This window comes from Lipotes vexillifer, unplaced genomic scaffold, assembly GCF_000442215.2.
Source record: "Lipotes vexillifer unplaced genomic scaffold, Lipotes_vexillifer_v1.1 scaffold217, whole genome shotgun sequence".
Lineage (NCBI taxonomy): Eukaryota > Metazoa > Chordata > Mammalia > Artiodactyla > Lipotidae > Lipotes > Lipotes vexillifer.
The window spans coordinates 5,677,119-5,703,743 of record NW_006788200.1 but is presented as its reverse complement, the minus strand read 5'-3'; the positions used below and the strand labels follow the sequence as shown (position 1 = coordinate 5,703,743).

General features: G+C 44.5%; 1 protein-coding gene across 1 annotated transcript in view; it reads left to right on the top strand.

The window, feature by feature from the left end:
• KLHL3 (kelch like family member 3) overlaps window positions 1–26,625 on the top strand; it is a 110,541-nt gene that overhangs the window by 62,678 nt on the left and 21,238 nt on the right. Inside the window, exons 6-8 of the mRNA XM_007461397.1 lie at window positions 2,305–2,414; window positions 14,846–14,962; window positions 18,669–18,818. Of these exons, the coding sequence (XP_007461459.1) occupies window positions 2,305–2,414; window positions 14,846–14,962; window positions 18,669–18,818 (377 nt within the window). The remainder of the gene's footprint in view (window positions 1–2,304; window positions 2,415–14,845; window positions 14,963–18,668; window positions 18,819–26,625) is intronic.

Genomic DNA, 26,625 nt, shown 5'->3' with positions numbered 1-26,625 from the left:
TTTGTTCACCAATTCACCTAGGGTACACATCACTGCACTTCGATTTTCCTCCTTTTCAATACCCAAGCTCATCTACTTTTGCCTTTCTGAGCTCTGAGGAAGAATTCCTTACAGCTCAGAATTTTACTTTCTCACCTCCTCCTGTTCTTTTCACTCCTCCAAATGTTAGGTTTTTCAGTCAACCAAAGATAAAGGTGGGAAGACCAGGTATGGCTCTGGGCCACAGGGATGTAGGCACTGGTTTGCCTGACTCACCTGCTGAGCTCAGCCGAGGCTGGTCCACAGAGCCTCCCTGTCCTATACTTTGTCAGTTTTCTCTCTGCTGTTTCTTGGGTGTTGCCAACACATTGGGAGACTCTGGTCCAAAGACTTCTTGGGCTAGAAAGAGTGTATAGATAGGGAGAATCCTGTTACTTTCCAAGCCTCCAGGCCAAGAATGAATTCCCATTGTCCAAAGAAAATTGTTTACTTGCTTTTATTTAAAAATCTTTAGGAATGGGCACTTTAAAAATAACTATCTAGTCTTAAATATTCCCATAGTTAGGGAGGTGTTTTGAATGTCATACTTAAAATCTATGCTTTAACTAAAGGCTTTTTTTCTGTTGACATAGAGAGAGAGAAGACCAGCTTCTTACATTTTGACAGCTGCTTCCATTTTTAAAAGATCTGACTTTTAAATTTGTCTTGCCTTGTACAAGCATCCCTGAGCCTCAGGACGGGTGAGCTTTAATAGTGGCTTCAGTTATATCATTAGGCTGTTGGGGAGCAAGTGGGGAGCCCTCTTTGTCCAGTGAAAGATGGAAAAGATTATTTATAACTCAGTCATTGAGAGTAAAGTGTTAACATTTAGGGAATCTGGATGAAAGGCATATGGGAATTCTTTGGATCTGAAATTCTTACAACATAAAAAGTTAAAAATGATTTTTGCAAGAAATTATTTAAACCTTAAGTTCTTCATTTGTTTGGTTTTTAAGAAGTTGATGAGTGTGATTAGCATGCTCTGATTTTCCTTTTCATTGTGCAGCTGCGGCAGAGTTGATGTTTCAGCAGCCTCCCAGGCATGGAGGGACTCAGAATCTCACTCCAGGAGCCAACCAGCCCAAGTAGGGGGTGGGGAGCTTCTGGAATTATCCAAGAAGCTCTCAGGGCAGAGCGAGGCCACCACAGAAGGAAGGGGAGAAGCCTGGAGGGCAAGGAGCACAGATGCTTCTGGGGCGATGGTGCAGGGTTGTGAGAACCGAGGAAGGAGCAAGGTCTGGGGCAAATGACAAAGGACGCTGTGACTTCCAGAGTCTGCTACACCAGGAATTGTCAGCCCTTGGGCTGGTTCACCTTGAAGGAGCTTGCAAAACACGTTCTCAATTCCTCTCTCATCAGAGCATGGGAGGGAGTGAGACGTGGTTTTTACCTCCATTGTACAGATGGGGATAATGAGACCCAGGGAGGTGATGCCATTGGCTCAAAGACACAACTCATAAATGACAAAGCCGGGACTTGAATCTAGGTCCTTCTTTCTGAAGTGCATGCTCTTTCACTGGCAAATGCCTCTGTAATAGCAGGATGGTGGCCTGGGCGAATGTCAGGGTAGGAATTGTCCTTGGCATTTCCCTTGTGTGGTCCTCGGGCCTGTGAGTTTTATCTTGTTCTAGTTGTCCCCGAGCTCCCCTCCATCTTATAGCCTCTATAGGCTAAGCCACTGTGGACTGTTCCCAGTGGTGGTGGTGCCAGCTGTGTTGGTGCCACACCTGGACAAAAGCTTAGTTGAGCCTTCTTGTGAACCAGATTCTCACTATAGCAGGCTTGACTTGGGCAAGATGGGATGAACCCTTCTGCCAGCCTTCTAATGTTGACTTCCTACCAGAACCCCCAGAGACTTTGAGCCACACAGCAGTTCTGACCCACTTTTGTTTGGCTGAGCTGCAGGGGGCACCGTCTGCAACTCTGCCAGCCTGTGCCTTGAGGGGAAATGAGCTCAATTAAGTAGGCAGGCCCCTGTGAGGCTTCTCTGCAACACCATTATTAATCTCATGGAGCATGGAAAAAATATAACCTCGCATCTCTCTGCCCCATTTTCCTCTGTGATGATGTTTAGGACAGAGGGTCACACAGGGGGATGCCTTTGCTGCTGAATTAAGAGGCTGGTTTCCCTCCAACCAGGATGTCTGCCTTTCTCTCTGCCTCCTGCCTCCCCCAGAGCTCCCAGGACTCTGCTCTGAATCCCACAGATTGTCATGGCCTTGGTTCATGGAAGGGCAGGAGTGTGTTATAACTTTGTTTTCTGAACTTCTGCTTTTTTTGGAACAGAGCAGCACTTTCCAGAGGTGATGCTGGGGGAAGAATTTCTTAGCCTAAGTCTGGACCAGGTGTGCAGCTTGATATCCAGTGACAAGCTGACTGTTTCTTCAGAAGAGAAGGTATGACATGGCCCTTCTTTGAAACAGGAGCCTCTCTCGTGAGGTGGTCATGGGAAGGACTTGTGGTTCAATGAGACCTTTTCTCTTTTTCAAATAAAAAAAAAGATCTTATTTTTTTGTCTTTTTTTTTTTTTTTTTTTAAAAAAAGGCTTTCTGGCCCACGACCACTACATTCACTTTATGGACCCTTTAAAGAAGGAGTAATGGTGATGATGATGATGGCAACAAAGCTGCCTCCCCTTTTTTTTTTTTGGCTCCCTTTCTTATACGTTTATAGTTTGCCAAGCCCTGTGCTAAGTGCTTGATGTTCTTCGGTTCCCTCAGCCTTCACCTCAGCCCTGTGAAGCAGGCATCGCTGTTGTCCTCACATTACAGATGAGGAAACAGACTCAGAGGATTTAATTAGCTTGTTCAAGGTCACTCAGCTGGTTTGCACGTCACCTGGTCTTAACCACAGTCCCACACAGCCTCTCGTGAGTATCACTGAGCATTTAAGCCAGAGCAGACCTTTGGGGAACATCTACTCTGATAGGGAATTGGAATTTTTACTGATGAGGAAACCGAGCCCCAGGGAGGGGATAGAAACTGCTGAAGGTCACACACGGTTTTTCGGTGGCCAAGCCAGGACTAGGACCCAGGTCTCCTGACCCCAGTCCCCTGACTCACTGACCACACACCTCTTCCTCTGAGCTAGAAGCTTGACTTCTGCCCCTGCTGTAGCTGACCTGTGACTGCTGATCTATCCTACCTCCCAGCCTTCCTTATATCTCTGACCCTATGCTAGGAATATTCTCTACTTCCCTCTTCACCTGGTTGAATTCCCATACAGTTCAGATTTTTCTTCTACCAGGAAGAATTTCTTTACTCCAGGAGGTTCAGTCTACTATACTGGAAATAACATACGCTTCCATGTTGGCCACTGGGGTCCAAATCTCATCTCTAGTATTTACAAATCAGTTATGTGACCTTGGGCAAGATATTTTGCTTCTCCATCTACTTCCTCATTTTGTAAAGTGTGGGTAGTAATAGAACATGTTCCACAGGGTGGTTGTGGGGATTGAATGGGATAAGGTATATAAAATGCCTAGTGTACTACCTGCTGCCTAGTGGGTGCCTAGTCAGTGTTAGCTGAATTGATAATTGACTGTGCATCTGGAATTAATCCCTTTTTCCTCTGGGATAACACTTAACCTTGTTCTGCTTTATATTGTAGTTAGTTCTGAGCTGGTCTTACCTCCTCCACTCACTTGTGAGTTCCCTGATGGTAGGAACCACACCTTATTACTCACCTCTGCAGCCTCAGAGATACTCAGTAAATGTTTCTTGAATTGTCCTAGTCCAATCTCAGCATCCAAGCTTGAGGCCCTTTCCTGAGGGAATATTCAAAGAAAAGCCCTTGAGAAGGATTTTATGTTGGAGATGAGACTGCATCCAAAGGTACATGTCCAGAGAATGGGTGTGAAATTCACAAGCCCCTGCCTGTTGTCCTGCAAAAGTCTGATCAAGAAGAAAAGCAGTTGTCAGTTGGAACTATGGGCTATCCTGAGACTTCAGGGGGATCCCCAGAAGGTGACTGGCACAAGCTGGACTCTCCCGTAGGCTTAGGGAGATCTCTGCTTCCATTAGCTGATGTGAAACAGCACCTCCAGGGGAAAGAATGCTTCTGGCCAGGCCACAGGCCCCTTCCTGCCCCAGCCTCACTTCTTGCTAAGCTTGTGTACTTTCTTCTCTGGACTGTGCTACCAAATTGGCACAATTTGACGGAATGAACCAGTCATTTGGCTCTGCGAATGTTGGGCTGTGGGCCAGTTTAGGGTCTGCTTGATCATGTCCTCAAGTGTAGTCTGAGAAAATGGAAGCAGGCACATAAGTAGCAGGACTTGAATCAACTTAGGGTGTTGGATTGAGAGGGAGACCCTTCTATCTTAAATTCATCCTGGCCCGTCCTTCTCTGAGATCGTAGTAAGTTTTAGGTGAGGGCCTATCTATGCGTGCTATGCCAGGACAGGGGGAGAGGTGGGTTGTTAGTAGGGAGGGGCCTTATAGTGCCCTGGAAACCACTTGGGTTTTGGACTTGGGCAGAACTGGTTCCACGCTCAGCTTGATGCTTACTGACTGTATGACTTTGAGAAGTCACTGGTTTCTTCGAACCATAATTTACTTACATGTAAAACTGAAATACTAAGAGTGCCTCCCTTATAGAGTTGTCACGAGGATTAGAGATAATGGGTGAAAAAAAAATCAGATACGGTGTTTGATAGGTGCTCAGTAAATGGCAGCTATTATTGTAATTATCACAGTTCTCTATTTGGAGGTACCAGTGATAATGGTAATGGTATTGATTTGCCATTGGTGATGGTGAAACAAAGCATGGTGTTAATTGCATCTTTCCAGAAACAAAGAAACATGACAATAGATGTACACTCTTAAAACTTGTCTATAGTGACTTTCATTTATTCATATGCTTACATATGGGTTCCTCTTTCTGTGGAATCAGTTTGGAGTGTAGGTATTTTCCACATTATTGATGTTGTGAATCATATTTGGTTCTCAGAAGTTACGTGTAACTTCAGAGTTATGTGATACTTTTCAGAAAGTATATTACTAATGATCTTGAACCCTTTGGTATGTTTAAGGTTAGCTATGTAGTTTTGAGTCTTATTAATGAATAGTGGGGTTTGGCCTGCATTTTCTCTTTGGCAAAACCCATATATTTTTTTTTCCCCTTAATTGCTCACATATTGCTGGAAGTTAAATAGCTGGAAGCTTTTGACAAATAGATGTTTGTCATTTGAACGCTAGCCCTTAAGGCTTTGAAAATTCTGTGATCTGTTCCAAGAGGTTTGGTGATTTCTACTCCCTTTAATTACATTGCGTATGATAGGCATAATCGCTTGCATGCATAATAGCTTTTTCTTGCGATATAGTGAAAATTTTTGAGTGTATTTGAAGTAGTATCAGGGATCTTCATTTAAGTTAAAATCCAGCTGATTTAATGTTAACATTTGCAGAAAATTCAATTGCGTCGGCAAATGACCTGTGTTCAGCGAAATTTACACTTGAACCACAGTATCAGTTATATTATGACTTACTTCTCTACCAGCAGCCAACAGGTTTCTTTCAATATATATTATAAAATGCAGCCAGGTTTCAGATGCATCTTAAAACTATGCATCTTAAAATAGAGGAAATGTGGTATCTTACTATTAATGATGATTTTAAGTGTCTGTGGCTGGGCCCAGGAAGCTTGCTTGTTGGAAGTTTGAAAGTATAGGTTCTGCAGCCAGAATAACTGAATTCAATCCTGGCTCCACTACTTTAACAAGCTGAGTGATCTTGGGCCAGTTATTTATCTCCTACCAGAATGTATACACCACGTATAGCCAGGAATTTTGACTATCTTATGGTTGCTTCTAGAGTGGTGTCAGGTCCATGGTAGATACCAAAAAATATTTGTTGAAGGAATGAATAAAAGAACCTAAGTCTCAGTTTTCTCATCTGTGAAGGCGGGTAATGATAGTGTAGTATCTATCTTATAGAGCTCTTCTGAGGATGAAATGAGGTGATACATGTATCCATTGACTGGGGCCTTTCTCAAGGGGAAGCTCTTCCCGGGCCCCATATTGGTCTGGGTGGTTGGCGTGACCTGCGGCCCTGTGCCAGGCAGGAGCTGAGGGTGGTAGCTGTCTCTGGGTCGCCAGCACCCCCAGCACCATCTGGGCCTCTCTGAGGGCTCAGGTGCTGTTCTTCCTCCAAGAGCACTTGCTGTTGCCCACGACTCATCCCCTTCACTACACTCAAGCTCCTTGAGGGCTGTGAGGGTACCTTAGCCATCTCTGTGTCACGCACAGTCCTGACACAGAGCCCTGGGAGGCACTAGGAGGTGCTCAGCAGACGTTCCCCGAGGGAGTGAAGAGGCAGACTGGGGCTGGACTCTGCCCTGAGCCAGCTGATATTATGGGGATAATTTTAATATTTTTCCAGAGAATAAGGAGAAATGTGGGAACTAGAGGTCGGAGGGAGGCATGGATCTTTGCCATTTTCTCTCCTGTTTTTCCTCCGTGTGTTTTTTGTTTAAAAATTCCTGTTATTTGAGAGAGGACAAGTGAATGTGGTAGGAATCACAAAATCACTAGTTCTTTGGTTAGGACTTTCCTCCCCTCTCCCCTGCTTACCCCTGCCCAGTGAGAGGGAAAACACAGAGAAGCAAGCCCCTCCCAGGCACCTGATTCTTTCCTATGGGAGGTGTCGCAGGGTTAGAACTAACGCTGTGAGCAGAAAGCCTGTTTTTTGCATACCCTTTGAGACACAAAGTTCAGCTGTCACCATGGGCAGCCTCATTGACCCAGGGGCAGGATAAGCAACCTTCCAGGACAAACACACTGCAAGGAGAAGAGATATGACTCCTGTGTTCTACTGCAGTCTTGCCACTGAGTTGCTGGTTATTGGACTTTTCGGAATCTTTGCTTTTCTAGCTGGTAAATATCTTCCTACTTCTCAAGAATTCCATGCCTTCTTATGAAACACTATTGAGGCTTCTCAGAGTAAGAACTAACGGGGAAATGGCCACATGTTAGATACAGGTCAGGAAGAAATTGGTTGAGTTTCTTCAAAAAATTAAATTAGTGCCAAGTATGTGTTATAATGAGAAGAACAGGTTAGTTTCTCTCTGCATGATCACATTTTTATGTACTTTTATCTCCTAAAACTCTCATCAGGGGACAAATTCTGATATTTTATCTCCTGGAAGGGATTGGACCTTGTCTCCTGGGATCATTAGTGTTGCAGACTCTCCTGTCTGAATTCCTAGCCTCTCCCGCCAGCACCGGTGGTCGGTCTGGGGTGTGGGCAGGAACTCCTCAGCCAGTAGGCTGGGCTTTAGTGCTGCTGCTGAGGCATCATCCAGCGCCCAAAGAAGTACATCCTGTGCTTAGGCCGAGCTGTTGGCAGCCCTGCCACACTCTGAGGTCAGCATTCGAGTTGCCAAATCCTCAGCCTGCAGACAATGATGTGGCCTGGGCCCCTGAGTCAGTGTTACCCTTCTTACTGCTCTCCTTTGGAGAGTGCAGTTCAGTAAGTGCCTATGACGGGAGTACCACCACGCTAGGACCAAAAGTCTATCTTGTCTGCTGACTGTGACTATTTCACACATCATTGAAAAAAAGCTCAGAGTAAGTGAACTTGGAGTAAGCTCAGAGACATGAGCAAATACAAAGAGCAGGGTTCAACTTTTTACAAAGTGCAACACCCACAAAGCCAGCATCAAGATCAAGAAACAGAGCTCCAGGCCTTCCTCCCAGTCACTGCCCCCCATCCCGAGAAGCCAAACTACTATTCTGACTTCTCAGTAGATCAGTTTTGTCAGTTTTTGAACTTTGTATAAATGGAATCCTGGTGTGTGCATGCTTTTGTGCCTGACTTCTTTTACCCAGCATACTGTTTTGCATATCATTTCTAATGCTTACAACAGCTCTCAAGGCCATTTGGAGAGGACGAGACTAAGGCTTATTGACAATAGACAGCTCTGTGATTTGAAGCTGACTGTATCTGCCACCCAGGCCCCTGGTCTTTATTAATGAACCCCCACCCCGATGGGGAGACCCTTACTCATTACTATTCAAGAGCTTGTTGGGAGTTCCCTGGTGGCCTAGTGGTTAGGACTCTGGGCTTTCACTGCAACGGCCCGGGTTGAATTCCTGGTTGGGATCCCGTGAGCTGTTGGACCTTTCCCCTTGCCAGTAAAGGGCTCCCCCCTTTACTCAGTGTGCAGGAACATCTGGCTTGGCTGTCTCAGTGACTTAGGGGGTGGGGTAGAAGGATCGGGTTCATCTGGTATTTTCTGGCCAAGGCTTGTGCTTATGTTGGAGGTGTGAGCCGAGGACGATGAAATCCAATTTCCTCCATCTCCTTTCCACACAGCAACCTCGTAGCACTCAAGAAATTGGTTCTGGAGCATGAAGCAGTGAGGAAATGATGCTATTTCTTTGTCTAAAAGTGAAACCCTAAGCGTGCTGTGTGGGCAGCCAATTATTTCATCGTGGGGCCCATGAAAAGTATTTTCATCTGAGTAGACATCACCCTGTCTCATGATTGAGGCCACAGGGTTTCTGCTTAGATTTTACAGACCAGGGGTTGACACAGTTTTCCTTTAAAGGGCCAGACAGTAAATATTTTAGGCTTTGTGGCCCACAGAGTCTCAATTCAGCTCTGCTGTTGAAGTGTGAAAGCAGCCATAGACGATTTGTCATGAGTGAGTGTGGCTGTGTTCCAGGGAAATTTTATTTACAAAAACAGGTGCATGTGGCCTGTTGGCTGAGGTTTGCCAGCGGGGTAGCTGCTGAGAATAACGGGTAAGAGCCTGAGCCCTGGAGATGGGCTTGTGTGGGCCCAGCCCTGCTGCTTTCTGGCTCTGGACTTGGATGAGTCAGTCAGTAAGGGGCAGGAGTGTCTACTCAGTGGCCGTCAGGAGAGTCCATGGTTACAGTGTCTCTGGGGAGTGTGGCTCAGGGCCTGACACAGCATGGACATGAACTGCTGCTGCTGCTACCTGTTGCCCCTTTGCCTTGGCAGGGGCCGTTGGGAGCGATTTTAGGCACATAGGCTAGTTGGAAGTTTATTTGCTTATTTTCCAAGCATGACGTCTAAATGAAAAAAAAATATGCGGCCTTCTCCAGCTGCTGAGAAGGTCACCGTTGCTGCCGAGTGCTGTGGCTTTCACAGCTGAGTAGGTAAACAGTGCAACTGAGTGGAACCAGTTAGACAAGTCAAGCCAAAAATAAAGATAAGGTTAAATATCAACGTCATTAGAGTCAGCCTGCTTTGCAGCTTTTATAACAAAGACTAAGCTGGTTGACAGGGAAGGGCGTGATCAGTAAATCCCACCTACTCAAGGCCTTGCAGTTCATTCTTCGTGAAAGCTTTCTCAACCAGTCACCCGCTCTGTGCCTGGCATTGTGCTCAGTGGCAGGAAGTGCAGAGACAAAGCTGGTATACTTCTCACCCTGCAAGAGTTACAGTCCAGTAAAGGGAAGTGGAAGGAAGTGTGGGTAACCACAGTGCAGGGCAGAACAGAACCATGGCTGCTCACCTCCTGACGCAGCAAAAAGCAAGGAGTCTCCAGCATCCTTTGGTCTGTGGCCTGGCTCTGCCCTCCCCACCTAGATACCAGCCTCTGCTTCCCCAATCCTGCTGTCTGTTCCAGTCTGCTTACGTGCTTATTCTGAACTCATTTGTCCATTCATTCATTAAAACATATCTGAGTGTGTGTTATGTGCCAGCAAGTAAGACAAGGTCCCTGTTCTCAGGGATCTTAAGGGCTACTTGAAGAAACACACAACTGTTTACAAAATAATGTGATAAGGGTGAGACACATAGCTCTGTGACAGTTAATACTTTAAAAAAATGAACTAGACAAGGAGAATTTCCATGGTGTGTGTGTGTGTCTATGTTTATACACATCTAGGTTATTTTATATAGAAATGGTAGCAAACTATACTTACATACTGCTCCTTCCCTTCTTTTCCATTCCACTCATCTCTCTTCCCTTCCCTTCCCTTTCTGATGGATTCCTTCCTGATATCTTGTTCAATCTGAGTATGCTTAGCCTGACTTAAGTATATGTTTAGGAAATAGGGCCAAAGCATTATTAACATATCAATACACACAAAAATATAGTTAGGGTAAGAAAAATTAGAGGTCTTTTACCCACCCTGGGAGATATAGCTTTCAACTTTGAATTTTGAAATTGTAAATTTTGTTGTAGGATTGAGATCAAATCTAGAAATTAATTGAGAACAATCAACGTTGTACCACACTGGAGATAGCTGACATACTCAAAATATCCAAATCAAGCACTGAAAATCATTTACACCACTTTGGTTGTGTTCTTTTCTTCTCCCTTCCACTTTTTATTTTGAAAAATCCCAAACGTATACTAAAGTTGGAAAGAATGAATATTCATATACTCTTTACCTAGAGTCACCATTTGTTAACGTTGTGCTTCACTTGCCTTCTCTTTCTCTCTCTCTATTTAATCTTTTATTTTGCTGAACCATTTGACAGTAAATTGCAGACATCATGACACTTTACCCCTAAGTACTTTAGCTTGCACCTCCTAAGAACAAGGAAATTCCCTTTTCTAGCCATAAACCATTATCATACCAAAGAAATATCTAGTCAGCATTCAAATTTCCTAACAGTCTCAGAAAAAGTCTTTCATGGTTGTTTCTTTTTTTTTTTTTTTTTGCGGTATGCGGGCCTCTCACTGTTGTGACCTCTCCCGTTGCGGAGCACAGGCTCCGGACGCGCAGGCCCAGCGGCCATGGCTCACGGGCCCAGCCGCTCCGCGGCCCGTGGGATCCTCCCAGACCGGGGCACGAACCCGCATCCCCTGCATCGGCAGGCGGACTCTCAACCACTGCGCCACCAGGGAAGCCCCCCATGGTTGTTTCTTTTTAATCCATGATTCAAACAAGGATCATGCCTCCCGTTTAGTTCTCATGTCTCTAAATCCCCTTAATCTAGAACTATCTCCCTGCCTTTTTTTTTTTTTTAAGTGTTTTTCATAATGCTAACAGTTTCGAAGAATCCAGGACACCTGTGTTGTAGAGTGTCCCACACATGGAGTTGTCTGATTGTTTCCTCACTATAAGATTCAGGTTAAACATTTTAGAAAGAATACTACCTAGGGGATGCTGTTTCCCTCTCATTAAATCACATTCAGGAATGTATTGGGTTGGTCAAAAGGTTCGTTCGGTTTTTTCCATAAGATGGCTGTAGTAGCACTTAGTTTTTTGTTTTTCTTAAGATTTATTATTTATTTATCTTTAAAATTTATTTTTGGCTGCATCGGGTCTTGGTTGTGGCACATGGCATGTTTGTTGAGGCATGCGGGATCTTTCATTGCAGCATGTGGGCTCTTTGCTGCGGCACGTGGGCTTCTCTCTAGTTGTGGCATGTGGGTTTTTTTTCTCTCTCTTTAGTTGTGGCACGAGGGCTTCAAGGTGCGTGGGCTCTGTAGTTGTAGCGTTTGGGCTCCAGAGCATGTGGGTTCTGTAGTTTGTGGCACGCAGGCTCTCCAGTTGAGGCGCGCAGGCTCAGTAGTTGTGACACGCAGGCTTAGTTGCCCTGCGGCATGTGGAATCTTAGTTCCCTGACCAGGGATCGAACCCGCATTCCCTGCATTGGAAGGCGGATTCTTTACCACTGGACCACCAGGGAAGTCCCACTTAGTTGTCTTTAACTTCATTTGAAACAATTTTGTTTGATTGTATTGTGACAGCTGTCATATTTGCATGCATTAAAAAAAAGAAGACATCAAAATTGGTGAATTTTTGTGTAGCCATTTTAATATTGAAGATGGAAAGAGAAAAGCAACATTTTCGGCATATTATGCTTTCTTATTTCAAGAAAGGTAAAAACCAACTGAAATGCAAAAAAAGGTTTGTGCAGTGTATGGAGAAGGTGCTCTGTCTGATCGAGCATGTCAAAAGTTGTTTGTGAAGTTTTGTGCTGGAGATTTCTCCCTGGACAATGCTCCACGGTTGGGTAGACCAGTTGAAGTTGATAGCGATCAAATTGAGACATTAATTGAGAACAATCAACGTGGTATTATGTGGGAGAGAGCTGACTTATTCAAATACCCAAATCAAGTGTTGAAAATCATTTGCATGAGCTTGGTTGTGTTCATCGCTTTGATGTTTGGGTTCCACATAAATTAAGCGAAAAAAACCTTCTTGACCACATTTCTGCATGTGATTCTCCACTTCAATGTAATGAAAATGTTCTGTTTTTAAAGCAAATTGTGATGGGCAATGAAAAGTGGATACTGTACAATAATGTGGAATGGAAACGATCATGGGGCAAGCGAAATGAACCACCACCAACCACACCAAAGGCCGGTCTTCATCCAAAGAAGGTGATGTTGTGTATATGGTGGGGTTGGAAGGGAGTCCTCTATTATGAGCTCCTTCCGGAAAACCAAACAATTAATTCTCACAAGTACTGCTCCCAATTAGACCAACTGAAAGCAGCATTCAACGAAAAGCCTCCAGAATAAGTCAACAGAAAATGCGTGATCTTCCATCAGGATAACGCAAGACCACGTTTCTTTGATGACAAGGCAAAAACTGTTACAGCTTGGCTGGCAAGTTCTGATTCATCAGCCGTATTCACCAGACAGTGCGCCTTTGGATTTCCATTTATTTAGGTCTTTACAAAATTCTCTTAATGGAAAAAAATTCAATTTCCTGGAAGACTGTAAAAGGCACCTGGAACAGTTCTTTGCTCAAAAGGATACAAAGTTTTGGGAAGATGCAATTATGAAGTTGCCTGAAAAATGTCAGAAGGTAGTGGAACAAAACGGTGAATATGTTGTTCAATAAAGTTGTTGGTGAAAGTGAAAAATGTGTCTTTTATTTTTACTTAAAAACCGAAGGCACTTTTTGGCTCACACAATAATATAAATTTGTCCTATTTATTAGTGGTGCTGACTTTGACCACCTGTTAAAGGTGGTATTTGTCAGATATACCCGTTTGAAGCACCCCCACTCTCCCCATGTAATGAATAAGTAATCTGTCAGGTGACACTTTGAGAACTGTGAATATCTTTTTTCACAACAACTTTTCACCCAATGATTTCAGCATCTATGGACGATCTTTGCTGAATCAGTTATTACATTGGTGGTTGCAAAACAATGTTTTTCTTATTCTGTCATCCCTTTTACCTTATTAGAAGACATTTTTCTGGGAAGAGCAGCCCTTCCCACACTTTTTAAAGTGTCCTTACGGACTCATGGACTCTTTTTTTATTCTTTGGGTTATGATTCATTACTATCCTTTTCTTTTAACTAAAAGTATTTTAAATTGAGGTACGATGTACACACAGTGAAATGTATAGATATTAAGTGTAAAATTAGATTCATTTTGACAAATGCATGTGCTTACATAGCTCCTGCCCTATCAAGATAAAGAACATATCCATTACCAGAAGAAATTTCCTTTGGCCCCTTCCCAGTCAGTGCAGAACTGATTTCTTCATTATTCTTTTTTTTTTTTTTTTTTTTTTGCGTTATGCGGGCCTCTCACTGTTGTGGCCTCTCCCATTTGCGGAGCACAGGCTCCGGACGCGCAGGCTCAGCGGCCATGGCTCACGGGCCCCGCCGCTCCGCGGCATGTGGGACCCTCCCGAAACGGGGCACGACCCCGCGTCTCCTGCAACGGCAGGCGGACTCTCAAGCACTGCGCCACCAGGGAAGCCCCATTATTCTTTTTGATGTTTAAATTGTCCCAGACGTCAGCAATGAAAAAGCGCCATCTAGCTCGCTCTGTGTCTGTTCGTTGTGTCCCCCTTAATCTTTGAGCACTTTCTTGCTTTCTGGCGCAAGAAAGTGTTTCGTCTTATTACTAGTTGTTATTGTTATTATTGTTTTTTAACAGCTGAAAATATCCCATGGTATCGATACGAGTTTAATAATTTCTCCACTAGTGGATTTTGGATTGTTTCCTTTTTTATCCTGTTACAAAAACGCTGCAGCAAACCTCTTGGAACACATATTCTTGCACCACTTTTGTGAATGGTTTTGTTGACTAGAGCTCTAGAAGTGATATTTCTAGGTCAAAGATATGCACATTTGAATTTTTGATTGATATTGCCAAATTCTTCCTTCCCTTCTTAAGCCGCATTAGTTAAGTTTCCATTAACAGTGGTGGTTTCCCCGCTGTCTTACCAACATTGAAATTTATGTGTCTCTGTGTATATGGTGGTGCAGAGTTTGAATTTGAACTTAACCTTGAGTAAGGCAAACATCCAAACCATAGATTCCCCTTTTTGGTTCCAAGCCCCATTTTGATTTGTATAGAAATGAAATCTCTCCTCAAAGGAGAGGTCTGACCCAAGGAGAAATTTTTGCCATTTTCTGTCATTCAGTGTCACATTCACCATTACAGCCAGCTTTTGCAGAGGATATCTTTATCGTTTTTATTCTGCATTAAATGAACATGGGAGATAGATGAAGAGACGGGGGTGTGTGATGGGGATGATGATATTGTCCCCAGGGCTTCTGGTCCTCTTGGACAGTCTTTGTAAAATTTGGTTCAGAGTTACTGCTCTGTATTTCTACCCTGAGGTAACAATTGGAATTGATTTTTGTTTTGTGATGAACCTTGATGATTCTGTGTTTGGGGTAGCAGGCTTTTCTTAGCGTACCTGTGTGTGTGTGTGTGAGAGAGAGCACTCTCTGACGTCAGATAGTAGAGACTTTGTGTTTTTGTTTTATTTTAAGTATTAAATTTAAAGGTGTTTAAATTAGCCTAAACACCTTTGTGGATGACTTGTAACTTTTCTTTCTTTTTTCAGGTTGAGGAAGTTGTTTGAAAGCTGTTTAAAGTTATTGCCTCTTTGCAAAAGTTACCTATGTTGATTTTCCTTACAGGTATTTGAAGCTGTGATTTCATGGATCAATTATGAGAAAGAAACCCGTTTAGAGCACATGGCAAAGCTGATGGAACACGTCCGTCTCCCTCTCTTACCGAGGGATTACCTTGTCCAGGTGAGTGCTATGTGAAGAGCCAAGCGCATCCCTGCTCACCCAGGCCTCCTAGGAGTAGCAGTGGGCAACCCCGGTTGTATGGAGTGGTGAGTTTCACGGGTCCTCTCTGTGGAGTGAGGGCACCAACCCACTGGGTTCAGTGTGAGGCATGGTAGTGTAAGGTTTAAGAGCATAGGTTTGAGAATGAGACACTAAGGTTTAGTTCCTCCTCTTCTACTTCTTAGCTTTAAGCCTCAGTTTCTTTTTCTCTAGAAGGGAAATTATACTAGAGCCCAGCAGGGTTGTTGTGAGGACCAAAGGAGTTATAAGGATGCGGTTCAGGTGTTAGCATGGAGCTGGGGATAACACATGTTCGACAGAAGTTATTAGCTGCTTTTGTGGTACAGGACTGAAGCAAGAAGGGTCATTTCCATCATGTTTCTATGTTCCCTTCTTGCCTTCGTGTTAGGCAACTTGGGGCCCAATTCAGGACTGTAAAAACCAGCTCTTCACAAGTGCCTGGAATACATACTGCATCTGCTTCCTCTAAAACATGGCGCCACATATTTTCTCATTTAATCCTTGTAACAACCCTGTGAGCAGAGGTTAAGATCCCCTTTTTACAAATGTGGGCTTTGAGGCTTATGGAGGTTGGGATTTATCTGGAGTCACCAGCTAGTAAGTGGCAGGGTTAGGATTCAAATCCAAGTCTGTCTGGATCTAGACCACCCACCTTCCCTAAGCAGGCGCCACCTTTAATACTTTCTCTTCTGTTTGTATATTTTACATGACTTAACTTTGTAGTGTCAATGGCATTAGATGTTTTCCAGGCAGGCAGAGGATAAAACTTAAATAGACAAATAACAAGTGCCAAGGCAGTAGGCCAGCCCTCAGCCGTCCTCAAGAAGTCTCTGGGAGGAATGGCAGATGTGAAGCCAGGATTAGAGTAGGGTCAGCAGTCCAGCAGCTGAGCTCTGTCACTGCTTGACCGTAAGACACTGGGCGAATCCTCAGCCTTGCTAAGCCTCTGTCTTCTCATCTGGTGAAAATAGCCCCTGCCCTTATAGGGTCGTTTGGGGATAGAATGAGATGAACCATGTAAAGCCTACAACCCTGTGTTCAGTGATATCTCTATGGTCTTCATGACCACTGCTACTGTTGGTAGTAGCGGGAGAGAGTATCCTTACCAGCACTTATAAAGTCCTCAGCTTGTGGTGCTGTTGATCACAGGCCTCAGGAGTCAGTGGAATGGTCTCTGAATCTCTGAACCTTAGCCCTCTTCTCAGGGGCCGGGGCGTATATTCTCAAGCCTTCATACGTGCCCTGCGTTTTACACTTTGGATGGCACCACTGCCACCTGGTGGCCGCACATCCTTCGTGAAGGAGAGGCCCCCTCAGCAGAGACACCGAACCCACCTGAGCTCCCCGTGTCAGAGCCAAACCTCCCACTATCCTGAGTGGGGCCTGACCACTGGTGAAGGCGGACACCTGGCCTCCAGCACAGTCTCACTTTCACAAGGAGGAAGGGCGGCTTGTGGACTTGGGTTCCGGAGAAAGCTAAAGGGGCTTTAGATACCCCTACACACAACCTCCATCAGGTGCCCACAATGGAAATTTAATGAAGACTTTAGGAAATAGTTCCTGGGTTATTAAGGCAAGGTCAGGTTTAGATCTGGAGAGGAAGTAGGTCAGAGACAATGTGCATGAGAACTGTTGTGTGGGACTTTTTTTTTTTTTCAGAACACCTCTGGGAGGAGATGTTTCATTTACACTCATTTTCTCCAATAAAGATGTTAAAAAAAAAAACAACCCCCCCAAAAAAACCCACTCATTTGACCTTGAAACGTCAAACTAGTCTAACCACTGGGGATGGCTGATGGTAGAGGAGGAGGCTGAGAGAAAGGAAAGCTCTGGGCAAACCTGTACCAACACTGACTTCTGCGGGAGTTGTTTTGTTGTTGTTGTTGCTGTTTTCTTTTAATAGCTAACCTTTATTAGGCTTTTATTAAATATTTACAAATATTGTGCCAAGTGTATAACATGCCATATCTTATTTAAAAATTTGTCCTTGTGATAAAATATGTACAATATAAACTTCATCATTGTAACCATTTTAAGTGTACAGTTTAGTGGCATTAATTGCATTCACTGTGCTGTACAACCATCACCATACCCATTTCTAAAACTTTTTCATCATCTCAAATTGAAACTCTATACCCATGAAATACTAACTCTCTCAGGGAGCTTTTCATTCAAGCCGAATGAGTTCTTTGGGAGAAGTAGATATTCATGCATTTTCCTTCTTCCCAAAAAGCTTTTAAAGAGATCCTTTCCCACCCTTTTTCATTTTTAACTGACCCCAAATGTTTATGATTTGTCCCTACCTGCCTCAATCCCTCAGTAGGAGGGAAAAAAATCTTCCAAGAAAACGGAGTGTCCCTGGGGATAGTCTGTGGGGAAGGAGGTGTCCAGAGGTAACAGAGGCGCCCTCACTGATCCTTCTTTTCCTGCCATCTCCAACACTGCCCAGCAGGTGATGGCCCTGTGGCCACCTTCCCATCCATTCCTAATTACAGGTGGGGGACCCAGGAGTGGCTCAGCTGGGCCTGTGCATGACAGCTTGAGGGCTGAGATAATTGAGGTGGGGAGGCCCTTCTCATTCTCTGACTGGACCTGAGGGCCTCTAGGTCAGAACCCTTGTCTTGTGCATCATTTTCTCCCCGGGGTCCAGCACTGAGCTGCCCAACCAGGAGACATTCAATCCCTGTTAGCTGCTGAATGGAATTGACCTTGCCAACAGCTCCCAAACACTCCGGCAAAGAAGACATGAAGTAGCCTCCGGAGACCACACTACCCCTTACAGATATGCCATGTAGCAATCTGACCTGTGCCCAAGGGTGGAGATTTGAGAGTCAGGGTACCAGCATGGTTCACCCTTAGCTTTGCTTGTGAAATATTTAGGCCCACACTTGCTGAGCACCTGCTTAAGTCCTTGGCTCTAGAATAAGGCATGAAGAAGCCACAGCCCCAGCTTAGATGGGGTCCAAGTGGAGGTCAGTTGGTGGGACTTTTGTGCAGGACATTCCTTCTGCTCTGATACCACTGCTCTGTTGGAGAGTGCCTCACTGGACACTTCTCCCTGAGGCTTGCACTGTAAGATAATGAATATGAATTCTTCTTCTTGAATATCACCTCATTATACCCAGTGCCTCCAAAGGTTGGCCGATGCATCCCACCATTTTCCTCTTTCCCTCCCTCTCCTTCTCTCAAATATCTGGCCATTTGCCTTAAACATGATAATACGTTCCAACCAGAAGGCATGTGGAAAGAAGCTTTAGGGACAATCATTTGTCTTTGTTTTGCGTAATCTCGTTAAGCCTATAAACAAACAAACGAACACAACCTGTGAGGTTGCGGGGGAATTTAATATGCCCATCTTACATCTTACAGATGAGGAAACTGAGGATCAGAGGTGTTAAATGGTAGAGCTGGGATTTGTATCCCTGTCTGCTTGATGCCAGAGCTTAATCACTTACTCCATTGTTCTCTTGAGATGCAGGAGGTGGGCACTACGCTGTTACTCTGTGGACCTTTGTCTTAGGGTCTGAGATGGTGCGGTATGGGAACGAATGAGTGTGAGAGTACAGGAATGACTCAGCCCAGGGAGATGGCTTGGGAAATGGGGCCGAGTTCTGCACCAGGATCACCTATGGGTTATTACCTCTAGACAGTTGAAGAAGAAGCTTTGATAAAGAATAACAACACCTGTAAGGACTTCCTCATCGAGGCCATGAAATATCATCTTCTCCCTCTGGATCAGAGGCTCTTGATTAAAAACCCAAGGACGAAGCCCAGGACTCCAGTTAGCCTGCCCAAGGTAAGCCCCAGCCCAGTCACTGCCAAGAGTTGGAACTGTGATCTGGGAAAATGGCCTTGTACTCCTGTCTCCAAGTCTCTCCTCACCCATGGCTGCCCTGCATCTCGGTTGTATTTACCACCTAGGAGATGGAGTCTGCTGGTTCCTCGTGAATCTGCTGGTACCTCTCTCTTCCGGGGTCTTCCTTTCCTAAGGGTTTCAAGGTAACCTTCACCGTCACCAGGAAGGATTGTGAATAACTCAGGTCTCTTTCTTCTTCCCTTCCTGTTTTACACCATGGTTTGGGCTCTGTTTCTTTTGGAAGCAGAGGAGTAGCTGGGTGGGTCTTGACGTAGTGATGGCCCCAGCAGTCCTCTTTCCAGGCCATTCTTTGAGTCAGAACAGTCCTAGTCTGGTTTCTCCCCTCACCACAGAGCCATAAAGGACAATTAGGGCTGCCAGAGGAGAAAGGGGCCCTTAAGGAGTCCTACAGGTAAGGAAGTGGGGGAAAGATATGGGGGAAATGAGAGCGTGTGATGGGGCAGGCAGGGGGAGGGAAGGATGAGCGTAGGAGGGGACACCATGATGGAAGGTCTGTGCTGGGTACTGGCTCTCTGGTTCCCTGCAAGTCCCCTCCCCTCCGTGGTCCTCAGGTTCCTCACATGTAGAATGAAGGATGCTGCACTAGATGGTCTCTAAAGGGCTTTCGACCTTGGCATTTGAGTCGTCTTTCCAGGATCCTAACATGAAGTCTAGGGGGAGGTCCCAGCCAACCCAGGAGGAAGGGTAGAGGAGAGGAATGAGTCGTGTTGGCTCATCCACTACAAGTAGGCAGCACCCAGGGATTACCTAGGTCCTTGCCTTGTCCTTCTCTTCCTCTTTGTGGTTGGCTGCCTTACTCCTCGCCTGCTGCTTCCAGGAAGGGTTTCACGGGGCTAGGGAAGAATGTTGTCCAAGACCAGATATTTGGATTTTCCGAGGTTTGCTTCTCTCCACTCTGCTCTGTGACCCCAGATCATGGAGAACATAGTGGTTGCAATGTGAACAAAGGTTACAAATGTCCCAGATAATAATATAAGCAGCTGACATTTATTGAGTACTTACTGTGTGCCAAGCAGTGAGCTGAAGATAGCGCATAGAAAGTAGAAGCAGTTATCCTAGTTCAGGAAGGAGGAAACTGAGGGTCAGAGAGATTAACTGACTTGCCCAAAGTCAACACAGCTAATGTGGTGGAACCAGGTTTTTGTTTTGTTTTGTTTTAATAAATTTATTTATTTTATTTATTTATTTTTGGCTGCGTTGGGTCTTCATTGCTGCGCGTGGGCTTTCTCTAGTTGCGGTGAGCGGGGGCTGCTCTCTGTTGTGGTGCGTGAGCTTCTCATTGCGGTGGCTTCTCTGGTTGCAGAGCACGGGCTCTAGGTGCACGTGCTTCAGTAGTTGTGGCACGCGGGCTCAGTAGTTGTGGCGCATGGGCTTAGTTGCTCCGCGGCATGTGGGATCTTCCCAGACCAGGGCTCGAACCCCTGTCCCCTACATGGGCAGGCGGATTCTTACCAGCTGTGCTAACAGGGAAGCCCCCTGGAATCAGGTTTTGAATTGAGTCTTTCTCCCGCTCCAAACCTGTTCTTGAACCCTTACCATCCTGTACCTGCTCCACCTTTGTAAACCTGATTTTTACCTACCTGTCTGTCTGCCTCCTGTTGCACAGTGCCAGCTAGGAGGGGCAGCCACAGGGCATGGGTCTCAGCCTTGGGACCATTTTGCCTTATTGCATGTTGATGCGTTTTGTTTTGTTGGAACATTGCATCAAAACTTCTTCATATTTTTCAAAATGAAAATAACTTAATAGCTTTCTTTGATTATAGAAATGTGTGCTCATTGTAGATTATTAAAAGGATTTCAAAATAAAGTAAAAATCACCTGAAATCCCTCCACCCAGGGACAGTCACTGCTATCATTTTGATGAATTTTCTTCCAGACGTATCTCTGTGCACTTATTCACAAATAGGTCAAACTGTACGCTTTTAGATAAATGGACTCTTGCTACACAGATTGAAATCTTTTTCTCCTACTCAACCAGATGCTACAGACTGCATTCAATGTTATCACTATGGGTAAAAACAGCATTTAAATTGTAATAGGTGCATGGCATTTAATTATATTTATGTGCTATTATTTATGTAACTGTCATCTATTGATGGGCCTTGCAATAATTTCCATTTTTTAAAATATCTAAACATATATGTGTCAAATATCCTTTAAAAGATGGCATCTTGTTTTGGTTTGCATTTCTTTAACTGTGAGTAAGATTAATCTTGGTTTCAAAGGATTATTGGCATTTGTATATTTGGGGGGTGTGGAAATTCCCTGTTCATGTCCTTTGCCCATTTTTCTGTTAGACTGTATTTTTTTTATTAATGGTTTTTACATGTCGTTTTAAAGAGTTTAGGCCCTTGTATGTGTTTTACATATTTTTTTCTTAGTTTGTAGTTTGTCTCTAAACTTGTTTGTAACATTTTGAATCCCAAAAAGTAATAAGTAGTCAAATTGATCTATCTTCTGCTTTATAGCTTAGGTTTTGCTTAAAGAGATTTTAAAAAAAATACTCTGTGTTTTCTTCAAGTACTTTTATGATTTCTGTTTTATGTTTGAATCTTTGATGCACTTAGAATTTGTTTTGGTGTAAAGAGTGAGGGTAGGAATTCAGGTTTATTTGTATTGCAGATCATGAGGCTATTGCCTCAAAGTTATCTTATTAAATAATCTCTCTCTCCCATGGACTTGAATATCACCTTCATTATGATCTAAATTTCTACCAGCTTTGTGTCTGGAGAATATTGATTCTAAGGTGCACTGTTGTTTTGTGTGCAGGCGGTTTTTTTATATCCCGGGTTTTCAGCTGGCCTTATTGCTTGTCTGTGACTTTTCTCTTTGAAAACTGAGTTTCTCATCCTATCTAATATCAGGTTAATGACGTCTTTTCCTGGGGAGTGTATTCTGGAGCTAAGGAAATGGTGCAGAGCTGGCTCATTTTCTTTGTGTGGTGACCCTACCCAGTGGCCTCTCCTTTTCTAGGCTCCATGTCTGGCTTTTACAGCATACACCCATGAAAAGACAGTTTTGAAAATCAAAGCCAAGTTTGTATCTGAGCCTGGACTAAGCGTTCTTGAGACAACCCTCCCCCACCCCACCCCCCCGCTCCCCACCTCTGCAACATACCTTGTGTCCCTTCCCAGATATTGATTCTATAATTGAGAAGAGTCCACCCCCTGTTTCAGGAGGCCAAAGTTGTCCCCCTGTCGCCTCTACTCCTTAGGAACCATTTATTTTCCAAATGAAAATGTTTAGGTTTCTGAGCACATGGCCTTCTGCAGGCGACTGGAACCATGATTTCCTTTGAATCTGTTGAAGGAATTTAAAAAAAGGCGTTGCTGCTCTTTGCCTCATTGTTCCCCCAGCTTTAATCCTTAAATGATTTAAGGTTATATTGTCCACGCTGCTTCTCAAACTCTACTCCTGTCACCGTTGTGTGGGCACTTGAATTAACAAGATATCCACTGTGGGTTTGCGGAGTGGGGTGTGCTGAGGGGAGCTGTCACTTTGAGGATTATGGACTGTGCCTTATCTCATTAAATCATGATAATAATAGGTCAGTGCTAGTCATATCCCTGCTTTACAGAGTTTAATCAGAGAGGTTAAGTAACTTGCCCAGTAATACAGCTAGTAAGTGCAGAGCTGGGGTTTGAACAAGGTCTGTTCCACTCCAAAGTCTTGTACCAAACTGCCTTCAGGGACAGGTTTTCACGTTTTGGTGACAGATTAAAAAAAGATTCTTTTCTTTCTCTTCCTTTTCTTTTCTCTTTTCTTTCTTTTCCCTTCCCTCTCCCTATTTTTCCTTCCTTCCTCCCTCCCTCCCTCCCTTCCTTCCTTCCCTTCATCTTTCTTTTTTTTCTTTCGCATCAAAATATTCTTTAATTAAAGCTATAATATCTCATTCATCTCATTGAGATGCATTTCTAATACATTTACTTCTTTTTTTTTTTAAGTTAGTACTTTATATTTTTAGAGCAGTTTTAGATTCATAGCAAAATTGAGAAGGGGGCTTCCCTGGTGGCCCAGTGGTTAAGACTCTACGCTCCCAGTGCAGGGGGCCTGGGTTCAATCCCTGCTCGGGGACTAAGAGCCTGCATGCTCTTAGATCTCCTGTGCCACAATGAAGATCCTGCATGCAGCAACAAAGGTCCTGTGGGCTGCAACTAAGATGTGGCGCAGCTAAAAAATAAGTAAATAAATAAATTTTTTTTTTTGTGGTCACTGTTGGGCCTCTCCCGTTGTGGAGCACAGGCTCTGGACGCGCAGGCTCAGCGGCCATGGCTCACGGGCCTAGCCGCTCCGTGGCATGTGGGATCTTCCCGGACCGGGGCACGAACCCGTGTCCCCTGCGTCGGCAGGCAGACTCTCAACCGCTGCGCCACCAGGGAAGCCCCAATAAATATTTTTTTAAAAATTGAGGGGAAGGTACAGAGATTCCCCATATACCTTCTGCCACCACACATGCGTAGCTTTCCTCATTATCAATATCCCATATTTTTTTAAATTCCTATTTATTGAGGTACAATAATTTATTCACAGTAAAATTTGCTCTTTTTAAAAAGGGATGCAATTTGATGAATTTTGACAAATGCATGCAGTCATATATCAACCATCCTCATCAAAATATAGAATATTTTAATCACTCCAAAAAGATCCCTTGTGCTGCTTTGTAGTCAAGCGCCTTCTCCCACCCCCAGCTCCTGACAGCTACTCATCTGATTTCTGTCCGTACAGTCTTCTCTTTTCTAGAATGTCATAAATGTATTGTAATTATGCCATATGTAGCCTTTTGATCTTGTCTTATTTCTCTTTGCATCATGTTTTTGAGATTCATCCATCTTCTTGCATGTATTAAGAGTTAATTCCTTTATATTGCTAAGGAATATTCCATTGTATGGATGTACTGTAATTTGTTTATCCATTTACTGGCCGATGGACATTTGGGTGTTCAGTTTTTGGCTATTACAAATAAAGCTGCTTTGAACATTCACTTACAGATTTTTGTGTGGACAAGGATTTTAATTTCTCTTGGGTAAATACCTTAAAATCTCTTGGGAGTAGGATTGTTGGGCTGAATGGTAACTGTAAGTTTAACTTTTTAAGAAATTGCTAAACTGTCTTTCAAGATGACTCTGCCATTGTGCTTTCCCATCAGCAACGTATGAGAGTTCTTGTTACTCAACTGTCTCACCACTCCTTGTATTATCTATTTAAAAACAATTTGGCCATTCTAGTAGGTATGTGGTCGTATCTCATTGTGGTTTTAATGTGCATTTCTCTAATGATTAATGATGTTGAGCATCTTTTCATGTGCTTATTTGCCATTTGTTTGTCTTCTCTGGTGAAGTCTTTGTTCAAATCTTTCCCCATTTAAAAAATTATTTTCTAATTATTGAGTTGTAAGAGTTCTTTATAGGTCTGGCCAACTCAAAGTCTTTGCTTTTGACCATGACATGATACTAACCCCACAAAGATGATAGTAGCAGGTCTAATTGCTGAGCACGTGCCAAGCGCTGAGCTGAGTGATTTACATTTATTATCTAATAAGATTTTCAAAATTGTCATTATCCCCCTTTTACATATGGGGAAATTGGATCTCGGGTTATGTCACCTACTCGCTGTGTATTAGTTTCTGCATTTCAGATTACCCTAACCTTGGTGGCTTAACACAGCAAATGTTTGTTATCTTAGTTTCTGTGGGCAGGGATCCTGGAGAGGCTTAGCTGGGTCATCCTGGCCCAGGGCCTCTCGTGGGGTTGTAGTCGAGCTGCTGGTTGGGACTGCAGTCACCCCCAGGCTTGTTTGGGGAGGATCTGATTCTAAGCTTACTCTTGTGGTTGCTTGTAGGTATCAGTTCCCCACCCCACAGGCCTCTCCATAAGCTGCTCGGGTGTCCTCATGACATGGCAGCTGGCTTCCCCAGAGTGAGTGATTCTACAGCAAAAGAATGAGAGAGCACGCCCATGACAGAAGCTGTAGTCTTTAAATAACCTTCTCTCAAAGTGATGTCCCATCACATCTGCTGTATTTTATTTCCTGGGTGCGAGTCAGCAAGTCTACCCCACACTCAAGGGAGGGGGTGGTGATTAAGTTCCATGTCTTGAGTGGAGGAATATCAAAGAATTTGCGATGTATCTGGAAGCACAGCTAGTAAATAGCTAAGCTGAGGTTTAAGTCCAGGGTGACTGACTTCAGACCTTGCCTCCACATTTCACAAAAGCATTTTAGCTGAGTACTGGGTAGAAAGAAACCTGATTCCTACCCTCTGAGGACTTTTAAGAAGTCCCTCTGAGAAAGTAAGGTAGAAATATACAAGTGGCCAAATAAAAGGAGGAAGAAGAGAAGTTGAGAGACAATAGGGCTACTTGGAGGAGGGGCCACAGGAATTCCAAGGGCCAGCTGGCTTGTGCTTTCATGAATTCAGTCCAAGTTGGCTTTCTGACAGAGCTGACTTTGAGAAGCGGAGGGGTGGAGAGAGATTTGCACATTGTTCTTAGCAATTCTCAGCAGAGAACCTGTTTGCCAGCCAAACCTCCTCCCTGAAAGAAACAAGACTCTGCCTTGAGATAGCTGCAGAAGCTAAGAAGGGTGTTTTTTTCTTGTGCCATATATGCATTGATCATACTGACATATTCAAGCCAGAACAGCTAATAGCATCATCTGGGTTCCCACATGTTCACCACCCAGCACTTTCCCTGAGGCTGGGTTGCCATGGACAACCAGGGGCTGTCTCCCAGCCACTCACGAGATACTCCTGCGTTACCTTGTGCTGCAGATGGCAGCAGAGAAATGAGGTTCCAGGGAGATGCAAATAAACCCTTTGGAGATGTACTGAATCTGGCACTTTTCACTGTCATTTCAGTGCAGTTGACATCTTTATTCAACTCTTTAAAATGACACCAAAAAGCCATTTGGGCTGGAAGTGGGTGACTTCCTCCTGAGTTGGTCTGTCCTGCCTTCAGAAGACAGAGTTGGCAACAAGGCTGTTGGCAGGGTGGGTAGGATGACTTCTCACCTGGGCCAGGCCCATGGATGGGCACTGCTCCTCCCGCATCTCGGTCCTTTAGATGGACCGAGGCAAGACCCTGAAAACCCCCCGTCATTATCCCTGGAATTACTGGCGCTCACTTTCCCGTTCACAGATCATAAGCGTCCTTTTCTACCGTTTGTTGGGAATCTGTTTTAGCAGCTGCTTTAAACGGTAGTAATGATGCTGGTGTTGATCTAATAATAGAAGTTAACCTTTAGTGTGTGCTGTTTACCGAACGCTGTGCTAAATGCTTTATATCATTTAAGCCTCTTGACACCCATGGGAGAAACATCCTATTATCCTGATATTTTAGGTGATGGCAGCGAGCTTGGCAAGGTTAAGTGCCTGCCCAGGTTCACACAGCTAGTTAGTGATGGGGCTGGTATTTGAGCGCAGGTGTGTCTGACTCCAAAGTCCGTTTCCCACTCCCGCTCTCCTCCCTGGGTCTTGCTCCCGCGCCGCTGCTTCTTCACCCGTCGTGGTCCGTGCACCGTGGCTGTCAGTCCTTGCCTGGAGCGCCTGTTGCTCAGAACCTGCCGGGACAAGTCTTCCGCCTCGACCTCGACCTGCTCCTTCGGATGAATCTTTGGTGTTAGCCCTGCGGCCCCACGCACCAGGGTAAGAGAGACTCTTGCTTCCTGCCCTGGCCCAGGGACCGACCTGGCTGGGCCTGCCTTCTGCCCAGCTCACCGGTCATGGAAGAGC